This window comes from Lathyrus oleraceus, chromosome 7 (genome assembly GCF_024323335.1).
Source record: "Lathyrus oleraceus cultivar Zhongwan6 chromosome 7, CAAS_Psat_ZW6_1.0, whole genome shotgun sequence".
NCBI classification, from domain to species: domain Eukaryota; kingdom Viridiplantae; phylum Streptophyta; class Magnoliopsida; order Fabales; family Fabaceae; genus Lathyrus; species Lathyrus oleraceus.
The window spans coordinates 271206576-271226213 of record NC_066585.1 but is presented as its reverse complement, the minus strand read 5'-3'; the positions used below and the strand labels follow the sequence as shown (position 1 = coordinate 271226213).

The 19638-nt window shown below is 34.0% G+C and overlaps 1 protein-coding gene across 2 annotated transcripts; it reads right to left on the bottom strand.

Moving 5' to 3' along the window:
* Positions 1–266: 266 nt before the first annotated feature.
* LOC127108346 (uncharacterized) lies at positions 267–15945 on the bottom strand. Of its 2 annotated transcripts, XM_051045811.1 has the most exons (18): positions 15285–15943; positions 14941–15019; positions 14304–14414; positions 13002–13183; positions 10140–10335; positions 9278–9526; positions 8600–8746; positions 7050–7128; positions 5959–6072; positions 5720–5886; positions 4856–4974; positions 3314–3437; positions 2533–2601; positions 2333–2459; positions 1536–1650; positions 1208–1398; positions 1003–1115; positions 267–788 (listed from the first exon to the last, which is right to left on the bottom strand). In XM_051045811.1, the coding sequence occupies exons 1-18, from the start codon at positions 15605–15607 to the stop codon at positions 522–524; spliced, it is 2772 nt and encodes a 923-aa protein (XP_050901768.1). In that variant the 5' UTR covers positions 15608–15943; the 3' UTR covers positions 267–521. The 2 variants fall into 2 exon arrangements, 1 of the variants encoding a protein (XP_050901768.1); XR_007796008.1 differs by lacking the exons at positions 267–788; positions 1003–1115 and adding an exon at positions 2152–2253 and having other exon boundaries at positions 1536–1652; positions 15285–15945.
* Positions 15946–19638: the final 3693 nt, after the last annotated feature.

Genomic DNA, 19638 nt, shown 5'->3' with positions numbered 1-19638 from the left:
CAGATGATTTTTTTCGTCAAAATCGCGCAAACATCCCTATGACACCACTACACATTACCAATTTAAACTTAGTACCATTTAGTCTCTAAATTGTACCTCAATAAATAGCATTCCTCCCTTTAGAGCGCTGCAAATAAAAAACTGGAATGTCCAAATGTAGAGCAAAAATAAATATACTGGACTACGAAGGCTTCTGCGTGTCTTTGTATAATTACTGTCTGGTGTTTTCAGAAACCATATATTAAATAAATATACTGGACTATGCGTTTTCAGAAACCAAATACTAAATAAATATATTGGATTACGCGTTTTCAGAAACCATATACTAAATAAATATACTGGACTACGCGTTTTCAGAAACCATATACTAAATAAATATACTGGACTAAGCGTTTTCAGAAACCATATACTAAATAAAATTACTGCACTGCGCGTTTCTAATTTTGTTGGGTGTAAACACAATGAATTCTATATATACTAACCCTGAAGATAATTTGCAGTTTTGTAAATATCATGTAACCTCAAAGGGAACAATAATCTTTCAAAACTTGCCTAGCAAGATCAACTGCCCCACTCCTTTTGTAGATTAAATGCAGATTGTAAGCCGCTTCTCTGCGTAGGTTGCAGTAACCAGGTTTCTCATTTTCAATCGCGTCAACATTCTCATTTTGGAGTTTTGGAATTGGATAGTCTCTTTCGTTAATAGCAATCACCTTCTCATAGTACATTGCTGCCAGTGTTACAAAGCCAACATGATGGAATGCCCGAGCAATGTTGAATAAAGATTCCTGTGGTTTAGCAATCAATTACTTCAGTTTCACCTTATTAATGAATAAAGTCAGAAATTAATGTATAACCCAGTAGTAAGTTTTTTATCTGATAGCTACTCCAGTTATTTTAATGTGTATTTATTCATATTTGATTGAAAGTGACTCCATGAATTCAAGGATCCATAAGGTATAAATTTCAGCAGATTGGAACAAGAAGTTCATGAAAACAAACCTGACTGTTCTCACAGATCCTCGCATTATTGTAGAGGAATGCAAGACCTTGTATGAGACACTGATGCTTATTTTGAAGTCTGAGACCCAGCGCCAAGTTGATCAAGGCCGTTCCTAAGAAACAATAATAAATAAGAGTCCAACTTCTACTTATCCTCGGCTAAAGAAAGCACTATACAAAAGCAGCACGAAATGAAACAACATACCAACACAAAGATTAACTAATGGATTCTCAGGCAAAAGTTTATAAGCTTCAAGGTACTTCCTTGCCGCATCTTGATGATGGCTACATATAGTAAACTGATGCGCGGAAATGAGGATAGGAGGCACACAATCCACAAATTTTCCTTGCATACTACGCAGAAATTTGTCGTGTCTTGTATCTCGGTTTTCCAATCTATCAAACAGGATAAAAGAAGTAAACAAATTTAAATAACTAGGTTCTACTTTTACTTTAGGCCATAACTCTGTTATACTACCAAATCAAATTGAAGAGCCTAACAAAAGTTAGGTTCATTGCAACCACAAATTTACCTCGATATGACCTTGTAGTAGCAATTCCAAGCAGCAGAACTCTGTGCATTTCGCTGAACAATGCGTTTTACACAATTAAAACCTTGTTTAGGATTTGTGGTCTTGTATGCCATTTCTGTGAACATAAAACTGCTTTGTCAGCAAGATATGCATTTAGCCACCATAGACTTCCATCATTTTTTTGTTTTGATTTCTTGAAACAAGAATAGTTAGAAGCTATGAAGCACTGACTTTGACACGGACACCGAGACACGACACGGACACTTCGACTCCGATAATGTCAAAACATAGGACACCGACACCTCTATGTATAAGAGAGTATTTCAGCTTTATTTATCCATCTATGATTTAAAAAGTTGAAAATATTCCAATCAAAATTAATGTCTTTAATTATTTATTAATAACATCGCTTAAATACAAAATTAACAATTTTAAATTTGTGTGGGATTTGTCCAAAATATGTATAAAAGTGTCTTGAAGCAAAGAAAAAAAAACAAATATTTGTTTGAAACACTTGTCTGAATTGTCGGACACGTATGAGTGTCATCCGGGTGTCAACCATTGATTCGAAGAGTGTCAGAAACAAAGAAAAAACTGTTTTTTAGTGGACACTTATCTGATTTTGCCGACACTTCTTTGACTTTTCCGACACGTGTCGTACGAGTGTCATACAAATGTCGGACACCGACGCGTGTTGGACACCGCAACACGCCTACTCCTAGAGGTGTTTGTTCTTCATAGGTTAGAAGCATAAAATCAATCAAGGAAATACAATATTGTAAACGTTCAGGACTTACGAACTCCAAGAGAGCCAAGTTTCTCAATTTTCTCGGCAGACAGAAAAGTATGAGCTAATCCTAGAGTGCGATTGATAATTTCCAATGCGTCCCCATATTTTTGCAAGGATGCTAATGCGTTGCACAACTGTACATTGACATTAAGGGGTCACCGCTTAAAAAGGAAAGGTGATACAGAAAAAAGTGATAGAAGTACTAACATCAATGATTAGCTGGTGATATTCATCATCTTTGTGAAAATTGCACAAGGGAGGTTCTGTGTTTGGTACCTGGAAACATCCCACGCAGTATATACAAATTCTAGTTAACACATTAACATTAAAAAAATTGAATTAGAAGTGAAAATGGAAAACACCAAACAGATGACTGTTAGACCTCTTGTAAATATTCTTTATAAGAGGAAGGGGCACAAATAAGGCAAGATAAATGCTGTCAAGTAGCAGTTACAGGCATAGAAGCAGTCAATTTTAATGTTATCTGTAGCAATTACAGGGTCTAAAGGCGGCAATTATTATTATTATTATTATTATTATTTATTATTATTATTATTATTATTATTATTATTATTATTACTATTACTATTACTATTACTATTACTATTACTATTACTATTACTATTACTATTACTATTACTATTACTATTACTATTACTATTATTATTATTATTATGAGTTACGAAACTTAGGCAGAATAAGAAGGGAGACAGAACAGTGTTCTGATCATCCTGAAGTTGTGACACTTGGGAGGGAGAGAGAGACAGAACAGTGTTCTGATCATCCTGAAGTTGTGACACTTGGGAGGGAGAGAACCAAGCTCTCGAATCTTGGTGTGTGCCTAATATTCTGTACTATTTTCCTATATCTTTTGTAAGGTGTGTAAGCACAATATTCTGGTCTTCAAACTGTCCATCAGAATTATTATCAGTAAAGTATTCCTATTCTCCAAACTATTTCTGTTCGGTGCCAGTCTCTGTCAAATTACCTGAGGCTCATCATCTGAATCATCACTTAACCAGCCAACTCCAGAGGCCAATGCCTCGGCTTTTCTTCTCTCCTTCTCAATAGCCTTTTTCTGGAGCAACTTTTTTGCCCTGGAAGCTTTCAACCTAATTCAATAAAACAATATTAAAGGAATTCTTTTCACCTTGTAAGCAAATGTAGAGGGCAAAGAACATGAAAAATGATTTATAAGTTCGCTTTTGGATAATGGTTTGTTTATAAATTTAGAATTTAATGTTTGTGATTGAGCCGACCACACTTAGTGGAATAAGGCTTAGTTGTTGTTGTAATGTTTGTGATTGAATCAGATTATACAGTCCAATCAGATATTTGGGGTGTTCTTTTTTTTGAGATTATGGAGGGCCTAAGCCCAAAACAGAAAGACTACACAGAACTCAACAATTGAACATTCCTATCTTGAATGTCATCTAGATAGGTATTTAACAAAAAATTCGGACATTCAACAAAAAAGTTGGGGTGTGTGTTTGGAGTGAAGTAAAGTTGGGGATTGACTAGGCAAGGATGAGTATTAGATACCATTTTTTGGCGGAGGTAGAAGCAAGGTAGAACTGCTTGCAGGCAGGGATACTACATAGAGGACTGAATTGCAAATTATAACATTTATATTTTTAAAAGCATCAGAACCACCATTTTTTATTGTTAGATGAAATAGCTATAGATTAGTGGTGCATCCTAACACACTGAACCACAAAGACCATGTATGATGAGTGCCATGCAGATTTTGGCAAGGGGATCCTATAACTAATAAAATATAGAATATGGTAACTGTCTAACTAAGGCTATATTTAATTAAATCATTTAAAAATTATTTATAATAATAACAACAATAATAATAATTCAAAGATTTTGGCATTAATAAAACTAATAACTCATAAGAAAATGATAGATATTGCAATTATCTACATTTAGAAGGACAAATTAGTGAACAAGCTCTTTAACCTATAATAGAATCCACCCGTTCAAACTCAGATCCAACAGAAACAGGTCCAAAAAATTGGCGCCCATAGACAGTGGACCCATTGGGTGAGCACGAATTAGAGTTTCTCACTAGGCTCTAGATGCCACAAGCGAACGTGAGAATAAGAAAGCATTTGAGTGAATCTGTGTCAAGTACACGCGGGAGAATATTATATAAACACACAAATATGTGATATATAGATTATAAAATACAAGGAGCATTGAGAATCACAATGATATAACAATTGTCAATAGATGAAAACCGGTTCTTAATCAACAGAAATCTGTTAACCGCATTCAGAATCACAATGATTACAACAATTGTCAATAAATGAAAACAGGTTCTTAATCAACAGAAATCTGTTAACTAGGACCAATCATCAAATCAATTATCATTAATCACCTCTAACTAAGGGTTAACACTAACTCAACTTTTTAAATAATTTATATTCAGCAGTATTTTATATATATACTGTGTGTACACCAGATTATGCATGCGAAGGTACAATTAGGAATGTGATTACACAATGTGAAAAACAACACTCACAGATCAGATGATGAAGCTACGGGCTTGAATGCTCGAAACACATTACCCGTTTCCGGACACTCTGCTACCCTTACCCTTTTAACCAGCTCGCTTGTGGGGAGGCCCTTTTTTGAGTTGCCCTGCAGCAATAACCAGTAAGGTGCATTCCTTTTTTTGAGTTATAAAAGCAGGAAAAGGGAGTACATACTGGGAGGGGCAAAAAATCCCACAGTATTAAAAAACAAACTCAAAACAGTAACTTCAAATAGCTCAAAAACGGAAACAAGATGGTCGATCTTACAAATATTCAATCGATATAAAATGTTTCAAAGCCTGCATCCAAAAGCTTAAGCTCTCATAATGAGTTGGTCCTAAACACACTATTAAGAGTCTTCATGTTGCACATATACCTAAGGAGCTAGGGACCCAAATGGTTGAAGTTTGTATGAATAAGGTTAAAACAAATGAGAACACGGGATGTCTGCATCATGCATCAGTGTCCTCTAGACCAAGAGTTAAGACATCTGCCTAAATAGAAGACGTTTCCTTTACATGATTTTATCAACTAAAATCCAACTGACTCGTAGTGGGATAGGGTTTGGTGGTGGTTGTTGTAAAATCCAACTGACTGACCATTCATAACATTTAACATTTTCATATTAACTTTAAAAACCAAAAACCTGATATTACTTACTCAATTAACAACTAACTGACAAGTCCCCATCTAACCTTTTTATCAGAGTAATCAATTTTTAGAAGATCTAGATGACATCATTTAGTTTTTCCAACAGGTTAGTGAGCATCCCATATATCTATGTTCAACTCTGTGAATGTGCTTGTATGAAAATGAGAGTGTATGCATAAATATAGTTTCTCAAATATTACCCTTCGTCTAGGAGTTGCAACTTGCAGTGATTCGTGTACCATAGGGAAACTTGCATCCACAAATTCATTAAGCATCCCTTTAATATGAAATATGTTACAGAGCTTAACTTTTATTCGCACATCAACCCACCATCTATTTGAATTTTCAGAATGTGCTTCACCAGAGTCTGCAAGTACCTCACCATTAGTATCTCCATGAAAGAACTTCAATCACAAAAAAAAAACATTGTTACAACTACCAGAATCCTTTGGAGGAGACAGCAAGGAAATGGCTTCAATTTCATTCCCTTCCTCAACTAGAAGTGAAGCCAAATTTATGCGCGCTTCAACATCATCTTGTAGTGTTTCTAAGGCTGAAACAAAATCTTCATTAGAAACTTAAGTATATGAAAAATTTAAAAATAAAAACAAAAAAGTGAAAGAGAAAACAAAAAAAGGGGGTAAACACTATCCAAGCAGAATAATAATAAAAAATCAGAGTGTTGCATCATCAGCATGTGATAACTTTACAAGCATCTATTGTAAAATTGCAAGCCTCGGTCAAATGAGTGTGCAACACCAATGCACCCTCTTTTGACTCTTTTCTATTTCCTTTCTAGCTTATCACAAAGCATATAGAAACAAAAATGGGTTTCAAAGCTTCAAATAATTAAATAATATGTGTCACTTGAGATGCAATGAAGATTCTAGAAGATGAGGTAAAAAAACTATGAATGTTAGCCGGAAGACTTGAATCTACGAATACATGTGTCCCTCGAAGACTCAAGCTAAGCAAAGGAAAATGTTTAAGGTTAACTGCAAGACTTGAATCTTCTGAATACTCGAGAAAACTCCTCCAGGAAGAAGGTTGTAACTAAACTCATTTTTTGGGAACGCATTCAGATCACACACCAATTAGATATACGGCCAAAGTAGTCCTTATAAAACTTGAACAATCCTCAAATTCTAAAATAGTATTAGAGAATATAGATCTGTTATTGGGTCAAGAATGATGATTGTATTTGTCCATGCTCCATATGTCCAATCCTAGGGAAAAAGGGGGTGTAGTGATTGGACAACATGATCCAAGCGTATGTAAAGAGGTATGGTATCTTATGGCCAAAGTAGTCCATATAAGGCATGGATAATCCTCACCTCTAGAGCTAGCTCTTGAGGCTGAGCTAGGCTAAGAGCACAAATTCTACAAGAAACGTTCATTAGAAAATTCAGCAGCCAATAAAAATGTTGGGGGAAAAGAAATTTCATATTTTGTATTGAAAAACAAGAGGGGAATGGTTCTCGTGAAGTATAATTTGCCTAAATTCCATTGCAAATAAAAATAAAACCTTGCCTTTGTAAAAGAAGATAACTGCTTGTTTCCTTTCTCCCAAGGATTGATAACATCTAGCAATTTTCAAATACAAAAGACCCTGCAAGGAAATTAAATTTCAATATCGGATTTGCCTGATGGTACAATAATGACAACGAAAGATACGTCAACCTTATTAACCAGATATAACTAATATTGATTTTTTCTGTATATTTTTATTTATAAGTAATTACAAGTCGAGTTTAACTAGACTATAAGAGTGTATTTGCGAGTTGGTTTTGGGAGGATTTTGGAAGAAAAAGCTTTGGAGAGCTACGTCTATATTTTGATATGTATTTGATATTTTTACAAAATAAAATAAAATAATATGATAATATATACTAATGTATCATGTTGTTGTTGTTTTTTAAATATCAAATATGTATCAAAATATACATGCAACCCTCCAAAGTCTTCCCCTTCCAAAACCCTCCAAAAACCAACTCGCAATCAGACCCTAAGAGTTTGACACTAATTGGGTGAGGGTGTTTCCCACTTATAATCAATATTCTATCCATACAAATCTCCAGTAGCCTTGATATCATCTTAGAAATTGGAATTTGACTGAGCCAACCTAAATCAACCCCTCAAAACCAACTTTGTATGGCAAGGGTTTGTCTTCCACTAATAACCAATATTAGATGTGAGAATCTCAACAAGTATACTAAATCATAATGAGAAAAAAAAGATAGAATTGCAAACAGTGAAGTATGTCATTTTAAAGATAGAATGTAAACAGTGAAGTATTTCATTTTATTCAAATAAGCAAATATTACTCCTCCCTCCAAAGGACTGGTAAAAAATTTCAGGCAGCAATAAAAATAGATTAAAGGAAAAACACAAGGGAAAGGACAAACGGCAAATTCATGATACTCATGACTTCGGAAGTAGAAATATGAGAGGAAAATTTATTTATTGAAATTGATCTATATAGTTGTGTTCCATAACATTGATCTTCATTATCAAGATTATGATGACTAAATGATCCTTATATTCCCCAAGAATTAACCTATAAAATCTTCATAAGAACTCCTGTACAGAAGCTTTCAGCTTGTTAAAAATAAAGAAAACTCTTCAAGAACTAAAAACGGGTGAAATTCAACTACGACCAAACTAAACAAAACAAAACAAAAATCACCAATCTTGCCAAATTTTGCAACTAGCACTAAAAACGTAAGAACCCCATCCGTCTTTCGTTGTCAGTTCCCAGAAGTCCGGGGCCTGTTAATCCTAGGTCCTAGCAGATATTTCCTGGCCTTCTATCAGCTTCTTCCCAACAACACATGGATGGTACCATTAATTTGCGAGATATTTGGGAACTGTTGCATATGATTCTCTATAGTTTAAGAGAACGGTGTAAATTTTACACAGCAAATTAAGCTAGAGAGGAATAGTGCATCGAAGTATCAACATCATTAAACGTACAGCTGAATACCAGAAAGTAAGACAGAAAAATATTAAGGCGTCTGCTAAATCAAATCACCTGAATAAGATCAAAACAGAAAATTGCAATAGATAGGAAATTACCATACATTTTCATTTTTACTATTTCCTTCAATCATCTTAAAATAATCCAATGCAAAATTATAATGTCCAAAACCCATTAATGAGTCTGCAACCTCGGTGATCAACTCAACATGCTTGTTTGCATTCTCTGGTTTCAAATCATTAAAGAAAACCTGTCAATTATGTAAAAGTGTAAGTAATGCATACAAATAGCGTAAAACTGAAAGAAAGGCCTCATATAATTCTGTTTGCATTTCATCGTTGTAGTAACTCAAGGGAAGGGGAAGGGGAGCTGGAATACAAACACAATAACCTAAAATATTATTTTATTTAGTTTCGCAAAAGAAAGGAAGGGATTTTAATTAAAAAAACTAGAAGGATGATAAAACAATATACAAGAAGTCTAATTAAAAAAACTGAAACAAGGGGAAAAAATCTCCACAACATGGAAAATCAAAACAAAGTTACAGGAAAATGTCTTCAAAAAATTCAGACTTCGGAAGTGCCATACTCACGGCCATAATATCATGGATACTAACAAGTGGTATGAGAGAAAATCAAAGCCAATCGAGAAATCCCAACTCAATACCCTGGACTACTAATAAACCTAACACTATATTCTGAGGTTCAAAGAAGTAATATTAAGCATGCCAATGATCAAGCAAATCAAAGTTTATTCAATTAGAAATATGCATGCAATGCACCTGGGCCATTTCCATGTTTCCAAGATGAAGATGGCAGATTCCAGCTTTGACTTTCAAATTTAAGGGCAATTCTTTTCCGACCACTTGAGATTGTTCTATGTACTGAAGAGCTCTGTCATGAGCCTTAATTTCCATCAAAAAGGCACCAAGTAGATCAACTACACTTGCATTTACTCCATCTGGTTTACTCTTCAGATGCTCTTCGAGAATGCAAATTGAGCGTTCAACTTGACCACATTTTTGGTAGAACTAAAAGAAAGCAATAAAATCCATTCAAATTTCAATATCAAAAGTATACTGTCAAATATTTATTTACATAAAAACATGAGCCATTCCTTTTGACCTGTATTCTAAAACATGATTCCAGCAGAAGAAGAAACAGTTTTGCCAATGGTAAATAATGGCAAGGCGAAACTCCAACAGAATATACAAATAATTCTGACCTGATTTCCAGGAGTGGTTGGCCAGCCTCATTTTAGCGAAAAAAATATAGTGATTTGAGGGATCATGGGACCCTAAATTTTGGCCCTAAAGTATTTGATTGAGCCAGTCCAACTTTTTCTCTTAATTTCATCTTGTGATTCTGTTGGGTTAAAGCTTTAATTTCATTATTGTATAGCCTAATGCTTCATATAAAAGTTTAAAAGAAAGTCTCAACCTCTGATAATATATTATAATGACAAATAGAGGAAAAGGCCAATTGTTTATTGCATCAGAATGGCCAATTGTTTATTGCATTAGAAAGGTCAGTCGTTTATTGCCTATGAAAATAATCATCGACCAAAAAATTAGCAAAGCATGAAATCTATAGAAAATAGAATGCACTTTCATACCAAATCCAGCTCAAAAGCAAATGACTAACCTTAGCTGCTGCTTTTAGTGCATCAATATTTTCACGCCAAAGTTGATATATTTGTTCATAAACCTCGGCAGCTTTTTGATAATCTTGACTTTCAGCATAAAGCATTGCGTGATGACTTCTGAGATTGATATCTTTGGGGTCTGCTTTTATTGCTTTTGAAATACAATAATTGGCTTGACCAATATCACCTTGTTCTCTGCATTTGAAAATGTTTTGTTAGGAACTTTTCTTCCAATATATGGAGAGAATTCCCAAAACTGGGCAGATTTGAATAAACAGAGGAATAGTTCTAACTAGAATAAAGATTGATCAACAAGAGAAAAGAAGAATCATTTGAATATCTTTCTGTTACTATCAATAGAATGGGATGATAGGGTTGAAAGAGAAGATACAAAAGGTTTACACTGATGAAGTTAGCCTTGCAATCAAGGCTATCCAAAAGGAGCATTCTCCTTTCACTCTAGAGATATCTCTAGTCACTAAATTTAATTATTCAAAAGCTATCTTTCACCTCTACCATTGAGGACTATTTAAAGACTTTTTAAGAATAATAACCAAAATTACAACTCTTAACAATCATCTAACAAAATTATCATCTTACTAACTTCTAATTAACTTCTTAACTCCAATCCTGACAAACTACCTTTTATTCTAAATCCTAACAATACACCACTCCTTAAAACACCTTGTCCTCAAGGTTGCTATCTAACAAAAATTGTCTTCAGGTTGCAATATAGCAAAAATTATCTTTAGGTTGCATAGTTGTTGAAAAAAAATAAAGCATTCCCCTTGGGACCCCACTATTGAAAAGAAATAAAAATTCCTCCAGGATCCCATTGTTGAGAAGATGAAGACCCATCATATTTGAAGTGATGATGGATAGTAGCTGATAGAAGCCCGCATCAAACAAAAATGCAGTATGTATTTTTTGGTTGGACTTGGTCAATTTAACAATACTATGGATCTTTCTGGTTCTTGATTGTTTCCCACGTATAATTTCTTCTTTTCTGTTGTCATCCTTCCCTACATCCGTCGCCTCATCTTGGCCACCAAGAAAAGGATTTCTGCCACCTTTTCTTTGGCCTACATTCTGCCTCTTCTCTTTATTTGCTACCCTCTTTTCTGTGGCTGCACAGACACAGTTGTTGATTTAGAGTGGTACATTTTTTCTGTCTTCTCCGGTGTCACCACCAATTGCTCAGCTTCTCCATGCAACTCGCTGGCATTTAAAAGTAATTTTGCATCTTTCACTGTTCTGGCTTCTTCGTCAGTGTCTGGTACTCATCTTTGACATTACTTTCTGGTTCTTGAATGTCAAATGGTGTGATCCTGTCAGCAATCTTGTTGATTGCAGATTGCAAATTGTCCAGCTTGGTTGAATGTTCAACAAACTTGGCCTTGATTTTACTGGAAGAAAGCTCCAATGCTGCCACTCCATCTTTCCCTGGCAAGGAGCGCGGCAGGTCGGACCAATTGTTAGGAACCTTTCTCCGATATATGGAAAGAATTCCCAAAATTGGGTAGATTTGAATAAACATAGGAATAGTTCTAACTTTATTCTAAACTCGTCAACTTACTAACTAACTTCTTAACTCCAATCCTAACAAACCCCTCTTTATTATAAGTCGTCACAGGTTCCCTACTTAGTAAATAACCATTTCTTCCATATATAAACTGATTGTTTAAAAGGAAAGCATGCACAAACTTAGTTTTGTTAGAAAGTGACGAAAGTTTTTTCTCATTTTAGAGTAGCAATAAAATCTCCTAGAAAATGATGTAAGGTCATTGCTGTTTGATGCTGTTATGTAAATGCATTTGGGATGAGTATATGGACGGTTGGAACTTGGTCATTTTAGCATAAGTTTTTTCCATTGCCTAAGACTGAGAACTATTTTCTCAAAGGAGAGCCTCAGTCTACGGTTGGTAAGGAAGTTCATTAACTAGATCTGTGTGTTATGTACTCTATTGAATTCTATGAAGTTTCTCTTATAAACCTTATCATTGGTCTGACCGACCAGATCTGATATGGGTTGTCTGATCACAGTAGATACTACTAGATAAACGGGTAGTATAACCTATTATACCACAGCGTGGAGTTGGCAGTTAAGATCAAACAACAATTGTGGTTGTTAAATGGGCCATGGCACTGCCGTGGTAGAATGGGTGCTTATATGGTGGATTCTTGCCCTTTTATCATCGACAACACTGACAACAAATTAATTTTCAATGAATCATGTCAAATGACAAATCGTTTGAATCTAAATCCTTAAAAAACAACAATAAACTTTAATAAAATAAGCATAGTGGAAGGGTATTTTCTATGCAAAATGAAGTGGTCATGAACAATTTTCTCCATTAATATACAGATAGACAGTGGTACCAAATAGGATTTGCAACTGAATAACAACTAATTTATTGAATAATTGTCTGCAAAAAGGTTCCCAAATCAGAGACAATACAAACAAACACACTTGCACATAGTTGGAATTACACAGGAAATATACAACACAGACACCTCTACTCCAGGGGTTCGAGAGCCTTGGAACATTTTTCCAAATTCCACTCTGAATTCTAATATAGCCGCCCTTGTTCGGTTTCTTTCCTTTTTATTGTTACACAGCATACATAACTAACTAGACATGATTATTTACAAACTGCTCATAGCAGTAACCGACCCATAACTGATATATAATCAGTTTTGCCCTTTCCTTTTATACACGTTTAGAATAGGAGGTCTAACACAAATCATTTATTTTAAGAATACATTGCATGATGCAATTTTATCTTCTTTCATCCTTAGAGTGATGTGGCTAAATACGTTTAAAGAAATAACAATGGCAAAAAAAATGATAACCATCTTACATAGACCACACAAAGAGCTTTTTCCAATGCGATGAATCTTTTGGAGTCAAATGAGCAGCAATCATGTAAAAACCCATTTCTTTTTCGGATTCCCCCAGTGCACTATAGACAAGTCCAAGGGTGTGATACGACTCAGGTAAATTTGGTTCCAGCTTGACAACTTCACGCAATACAGCTATAGCCTGAAAAAAAACATAGCAATGTATAACTAATTTGCAAATAGCTACATAATAGTACCAATGTTAATGTAAATCACACTTAAACAGACATGTAAACCGTGCAAAAAAAGAGAAAAAAATTAACACCAAGGTCTAATGACATATAACATCAACAACAGTTCCCCTTCTTAATATGAAATTTGAGCCAACAAAACATAGAAACTCTTAGAATTTTAGTTGGGCCTAACTCAACTTTACAAAACCGGCTAGTGAGGCGAAGGATGTCTCTTTCTTATATAGAACTCTTTCAAGCCACATCACATCTGATGTGAAACACTTAACATGTCATCTCCTTCACACCTAGGACCGAATATCAAGAGTGTGACCCGAGTAGTCTAGGAATGGCTACGGGGGCGGGGATGGGTTTAAGCATTACCAGCCCCGCTCCGGCCTCCCTGTTTCAGGCCCACCCCCAAACCCAGTTGGGGATAACAATTGTACCCCTGCCCCCAACGAGGAACGAGTTTCCCCACCCCCACCCGCATAAACTGTTTTTTTTAATGTATGTTTTTTCCATAGCAACAAAAATTAATAATTAAATGAAATGGGTAAATGGGTAATAAAGTTAAGAATAATTATAATACTTAGTCATTTTCATTTAATTTGTATTTAAAAAAAAAATTCTAATTCTAACTAACTTGATATGTTAAAATTAAGAAAGGTAAATGGGTAATAAAGTTATTGAAAATAAGGATAATAAATTAAATTTAATAGGCCGGAGTGGGTCTGGGACAGGTACTAGCATCTCTCTCCCCCGTAACTAAAAACTGAGTTTTCCCCGCACCCGCCCCTGCCCCCAATTAAATCGATTTTTCCCCATTAGATTCAGGGCAGGGGCGACTGGGTCCGGATTTTTTTGTCATGCCTAGAGTAGTCCGTTTAGAGGTGGCCCAACAAAATTTTGATAGGCTCTGAAACCGTCTTGTTAAGATAAGTATAGATTTAAGTTATACTCCGTAGAGAAAATCTTTCTATGAGATTAGGTTTGTAAGTTTATTTATCCCTATAGTCAACTGATTTGATTATTGATTTGAATGTGTTCACTTGGTTATAAATAACAAAGGTTGAGAATAGAATAATGTACCATCTCATAACGACGATTTGCATAGTGAATGTTGGCATCGCCCAACATTCGTGATATATTTTCGTCAATTTTCTTCTTTGATCCTCTTTGCCTCCCTCTTTTTTTAGACCTCTGGAATTTAAACAATATTGAAAAGGTGCCATGTAAGTTATCGTAAAGACAAATAATCAAGTAAATACTTATCATGTAATTCAGAATGTTCATCCTTTCACATTCTCATCTAACTCCTTTCAAGGAAAAAATCTACCTGAGAAAATGAAAGAACAAAATCTGACAAAGAAAGAGGTGTAAAATTAAACTAGTAAAAACCACTCATCTAAGACAGAAAACTAATGAAAAAAGAATATATAATAAAAACAAAAAACAAAAATGCAGCAAAATCGCCAGACCTGGCATGGAAAAAATGGAAACTCTAAAAAAACTATTAGTGGATAAATGTAACCGGCATGAATGTAAACAATTTTCTTCCAAAATCACAATACCAAATGTATCATTCATTGATGCCTGTTCCATTGCTAGAGTCTAAAGCTTGCAATCTCCCTTTGTTAAAGGAATTAATGAATGGTAGCATAGCATATGATGGTGAATCTCTTATCAAGATATTGCACAACTGTGACTGAACACGTGTACATCATACCTTTTTTGATCTCCTTCCTTGCCCAAAATTCATCAATTCCATCATATCAGCCGGGCTTACTCCAGAAATACCATCTTCTCTGCATTTAGAACCATTCAATACAAAATAAGTTAAACATATATGTGAGTGCCAGCAGCAACTTATTCGGTTTTCATTCATGTAAAACCACAGTTTCACTAGACACTCATAGCATCTGAACTCAAAATCAAGACTCATCTTCAATAGCTCATTGGACATTTATTTCATGTTCCTTATAGGATAGAGGTTTTCTGTTTTATAGATAGCTTATGGATTAAACTGAAATTCTGAAACCTGGACAAATTAGAAAAGATGGAGTTCCTTACAGGAGACATTGCTGTGTTGCTTTGCGCTTTTTGTTAGCCTTAGCTTCGTACTCTAACTCTTCCAATTTCTGGTACAGTTGAATACTGGAATTATTGTCATGTATGAAATCCAAAGGATTTACCCCGTCACAGAACCTGAATTGATCTTCATCCTCCACCGTATCTTTTTCTCCTTCCCCTTCCTCTTCATTCTCCGATGCATTTTCTTCTTCTCCTTCATCATCTTCCACGTCACGCTGTGTGTCATCGTCATCTATGTCATTGTCACTATGGTCTATTGCATTTGGATGATCCTCCTCTAACTTCTGATCAATCTCTTCCATTCTGTTTTAAAACTGGACCGGAAGAAAACGATCGCCGTGGAACACGAAAGTGGCGGCGGCGGCGGCGTGGTGAGAATCGAATCCAACTGAACAATCAACAGTGAAAGATATCCTTCAAGAGGAAACGAATATACGGTGAGTAATAAAATGAAACCCTAGGTGAGACCTGAGAAATTTAGCGACAAACTGAAGCGGCAATGTGAGGTTTATAATATACGCTCAAATTCAAATGTCTACGGCAATCAAAAAAACTCATGATACCATAAGGATTAGTATGAGAGTTTAGAGGGAATCAAACCGGAAAGATAGGGGGGAAATGTTTTATTTTTATTTATAACACCAAATCTCTTTAGTTGTAAAACTCAATTTTTATCGGGTTAGTTTTGGAAAAGATACCTAATTTCTTCAAATATATTTTATTTTTATTATAATATTAAAAAATATTAATTATAAATATTTATTTATTATTCTAAACAAAAATACAATTTTAAAAAATGTTACAATTTTTGTATTTTCTTTTACGAATTCACTCTCCCAAAATTTTCTCTTTCACTCTTAGACAAAAGCTTACAATTACTTACTCATTTGAACTTCAATAGATTATATAACATTTTGAATTTTAATAGGTTAGATTCTAAGGATTCTTTTATAAAACATATTGACCTATTATTTTTATGACATACTGATTAGTTAGATTTTACATATACCATCACATATTATTATTTTACTAGGTATATTCTACGAAATACATACTAAACATATTAAATTGTCGTCCGTAAATTAAGTTTTATAATTGATCTTGATTCAAACTCTTAGGTTATATTATGGATTTAAGGATCATGTATCATCACTTAGTTAGTTATCCATCTAAGAGTTTGGAGGAGATTGGAAAGCGCGATTTAAGAAAACAATGACAGACAATTCACATATGATGCACATGAACGATCCAAGAGAAATGTATTGAAATCCATTGTCGAGCTTGTTCACTTCATTCGTCAATAATTTATCTTCACGCACATTAATTTCTTGTAACTATATCACACTTCAATCCTTACAAGCTCACTAAAAAAAATTGTCTATAATTAGAACTAATTGGGGTCAATGAACAATCTTGAGCCTATTTTTATTTCATTCTAGTCAACTCTTGAAATTTTTCATGTGTGTTTTATCGATCATATAATTGTTTTGATGTTTTTTGCATTATGTTATGTAGTATATTTTAGTTTCCTCATTGATCCTCTAACACATAACCAAATTGAATTTCATACATAAAACAAAATGTTGTTGACTAAAGTCAACTTTGTGTGATCTGATTCAAGGATTACATGAATCAATTCAAAGTGCAAAGTGTATTTGAATTGAATTAATCATATTATTGACTTGATTCAAAGTGGATGATTTGCTTGAATCAACTCAAGATCATTGTGAATTGATTCGTGAAAGTGCTCCAAAAATCGTTTTAACCTTTGTTTGCAATAATCAAGTAAAATGGATAGTTTGATCTAATTCAAAAGTTAAAATAAATGGATTCATGAATAGCTTGATTCGATTCAAAGGGTTAAAATGAATTGATTCATAGCCACTTTAAATAGGATCATCCAAGATTATTTTGCGCATTTTAGTGTCTTATCTCAAAAGTTTTTCATTTCAAAATTTCATTAAGAGATAAAAAATTCACTTAGAAAAGCTTAGAAAATTTAAGTTTATCTCTTTTAAATCCTCGTCTTCATTATATTCATGTAGAATCATCATATTGATTGTGTGTGTAAAAATCGATTGTAAGAAAGTATTATAGGTCTAATCTTTTATTTAAAGTGTGTAGTTTTCAAAGCAGAATTTTAATGAGTTGTTGTGGAGTTTTTTTATATTTATTAACTTATTGAAGAAAATGGTTTAAGGCTTGAATTCGAGATTGAGTGAATATCGGAGAAATGTTAAGACTGAAGACCATCAAAGGTTGAATATCAAGATTGATTTAAAGATCAAAAGAAATAGTGGTGGTAGCTGGTTGCAGACAAGTTCGGCCAAAAAAACAAGAAAGAATATAGCTTGAATTAGAAAGTTTATCTTTTGTTTCATTGAATTGTTGTAGCATGAACCTGAGTTAAATATCATAGTGTAAGATACAAATTTTCAATGGTTTATCATCGAAGAATGTATTATGTGCATGTGAGGACAACAATACTAAACTAATATAAATTTTAGTACTCTCTCTCTCTCTCTCTCTCTCATTTCTTGCATAATTGTGTAGCTGTCGGAATTATCGCTTAATCTATAATTGCATTATTCTCATGTTTATTGGGTTCATATAATTAAATTGTATAAGTGTGGGTTTAATTAGAATTGGTTTTCCAAACAATGGCATATTTTATTATTCTGTAAATAGTATAATTGAAGATTATTTCAAATTGAATAATCGTTAAATGGCATATAAGTTGGCTACAAGGGAGGTATTGACAAAAGGTCCAAGAAACAAACTTCCACCTCTATTTATTCTGAACCTCCTATTCCAACGTCAAAGAGTTCAAGAACAAACGTACAAGGTAGTAAGGCGTCCATTAATGAGGTTTTGAAAAAGAAGACTAAACATCCATGTGATGCAAGTTCCTCTTCTTTGACACTTTTACATAGTAATTCAGCTCATTTGTTACCTGAAGATAGCTTGCAGAAATATTAAGATAAATTTATCTATAGGCTAGTTGACTCTGAATACTTTGTTGATGATATTGCTGAAGCTGAGCTGAAAACGAAAATCTTAAAATCTTTTGCTGAAAATAACTTGTTAAAGTTCATTGACATGAAAAGGAAATACAATTTAGATTATGTCAAAACTTTTTACTGCAACTTGGGAGTAGGTTTAAGAATAAGGTTGTCTAGTTTGATTACTCTAATTTCAACAAATAATTTGGTTTGTCATATGATGGTTATAACATGTCTAATGCAAAAGAACTTGATTATGATAAAGTTTCATTTGTTTTGTCTATCTCCAAATCTATTTTTGAGCAAATGGACATGTCAAATTTAAGGATTAGTCAGATTAATTTTGATATAGGTTGTTGCATTGGATTGTTGTGAAGATTATTGTTAGGAAACCGAAAAATTCAAGTACGGGTGATGAAAATGATCTCTTTTTGACGTAGAGTCTCACTCATAAAACCAAAAACAACTGGTTAGGTTCATCATTGATAGGATGTTTCATTGTAGTGGTAATCCCAAAAGACCTATCTTATTTTCATCTTTTGTTTAAAAGATACTTCAGTTGAATGGTATTGAGTGATAAGACGAAGATCTTAATGAATCTCCTAAGATCCTTGATTATGGTGTTATGGCCAAGATGAGATACTACAAGGATTTAAATGTTGATTACTAATATCTTGAGGACTCGGGTAGACAAATTTATGATGATAAGATTGTTGAGCATGTGAAAGAAGTTACTGAGGTGACTGGTCCATATACTGCTGGTGTTGGTTTTGCCTCTTTTGCATCACCTGATGTAAAGACACTAATTAATGACATGCTTCATAAATTACTTGCAAATAATCAGGCCAGGGAAGATCAGATCACGACACGCATTGATGCATTTGCCCATGTTAGTGAAGAGAGCATATTGAGGATGAAGACTAAGTTAAAGGCTAAGATAAAGGAAGAGATTCAAGCTTCAGAAGGATGTCTGGTTAGTCGGATTGAAGCATTGAATAGCTTGGTTGATTATCTTAGTATTAATAATGTCATATTTCATCATGACATCATTGTTTCACTTCCTCCACCTTCTTCTGATTTCTTTTTTGATTTTTTTTCATGATATCATTTTACATGCATCTCATTTAGCATTTTCAATTATAATTATGTTATTTTGACTTGAACGGGCTATGTTGTGATTTATTGATCGTATTTTGGATTGTTGAACAACTTTGTAGTACCATGTGGATCTTATGATTTTACTTCACAATATTTGGTATCTTTGATATTCATTTTGTTGCTATCTTTATCTTGTTATCTTTTCCAATTGTGTATTTGTGTTATCTCTTATA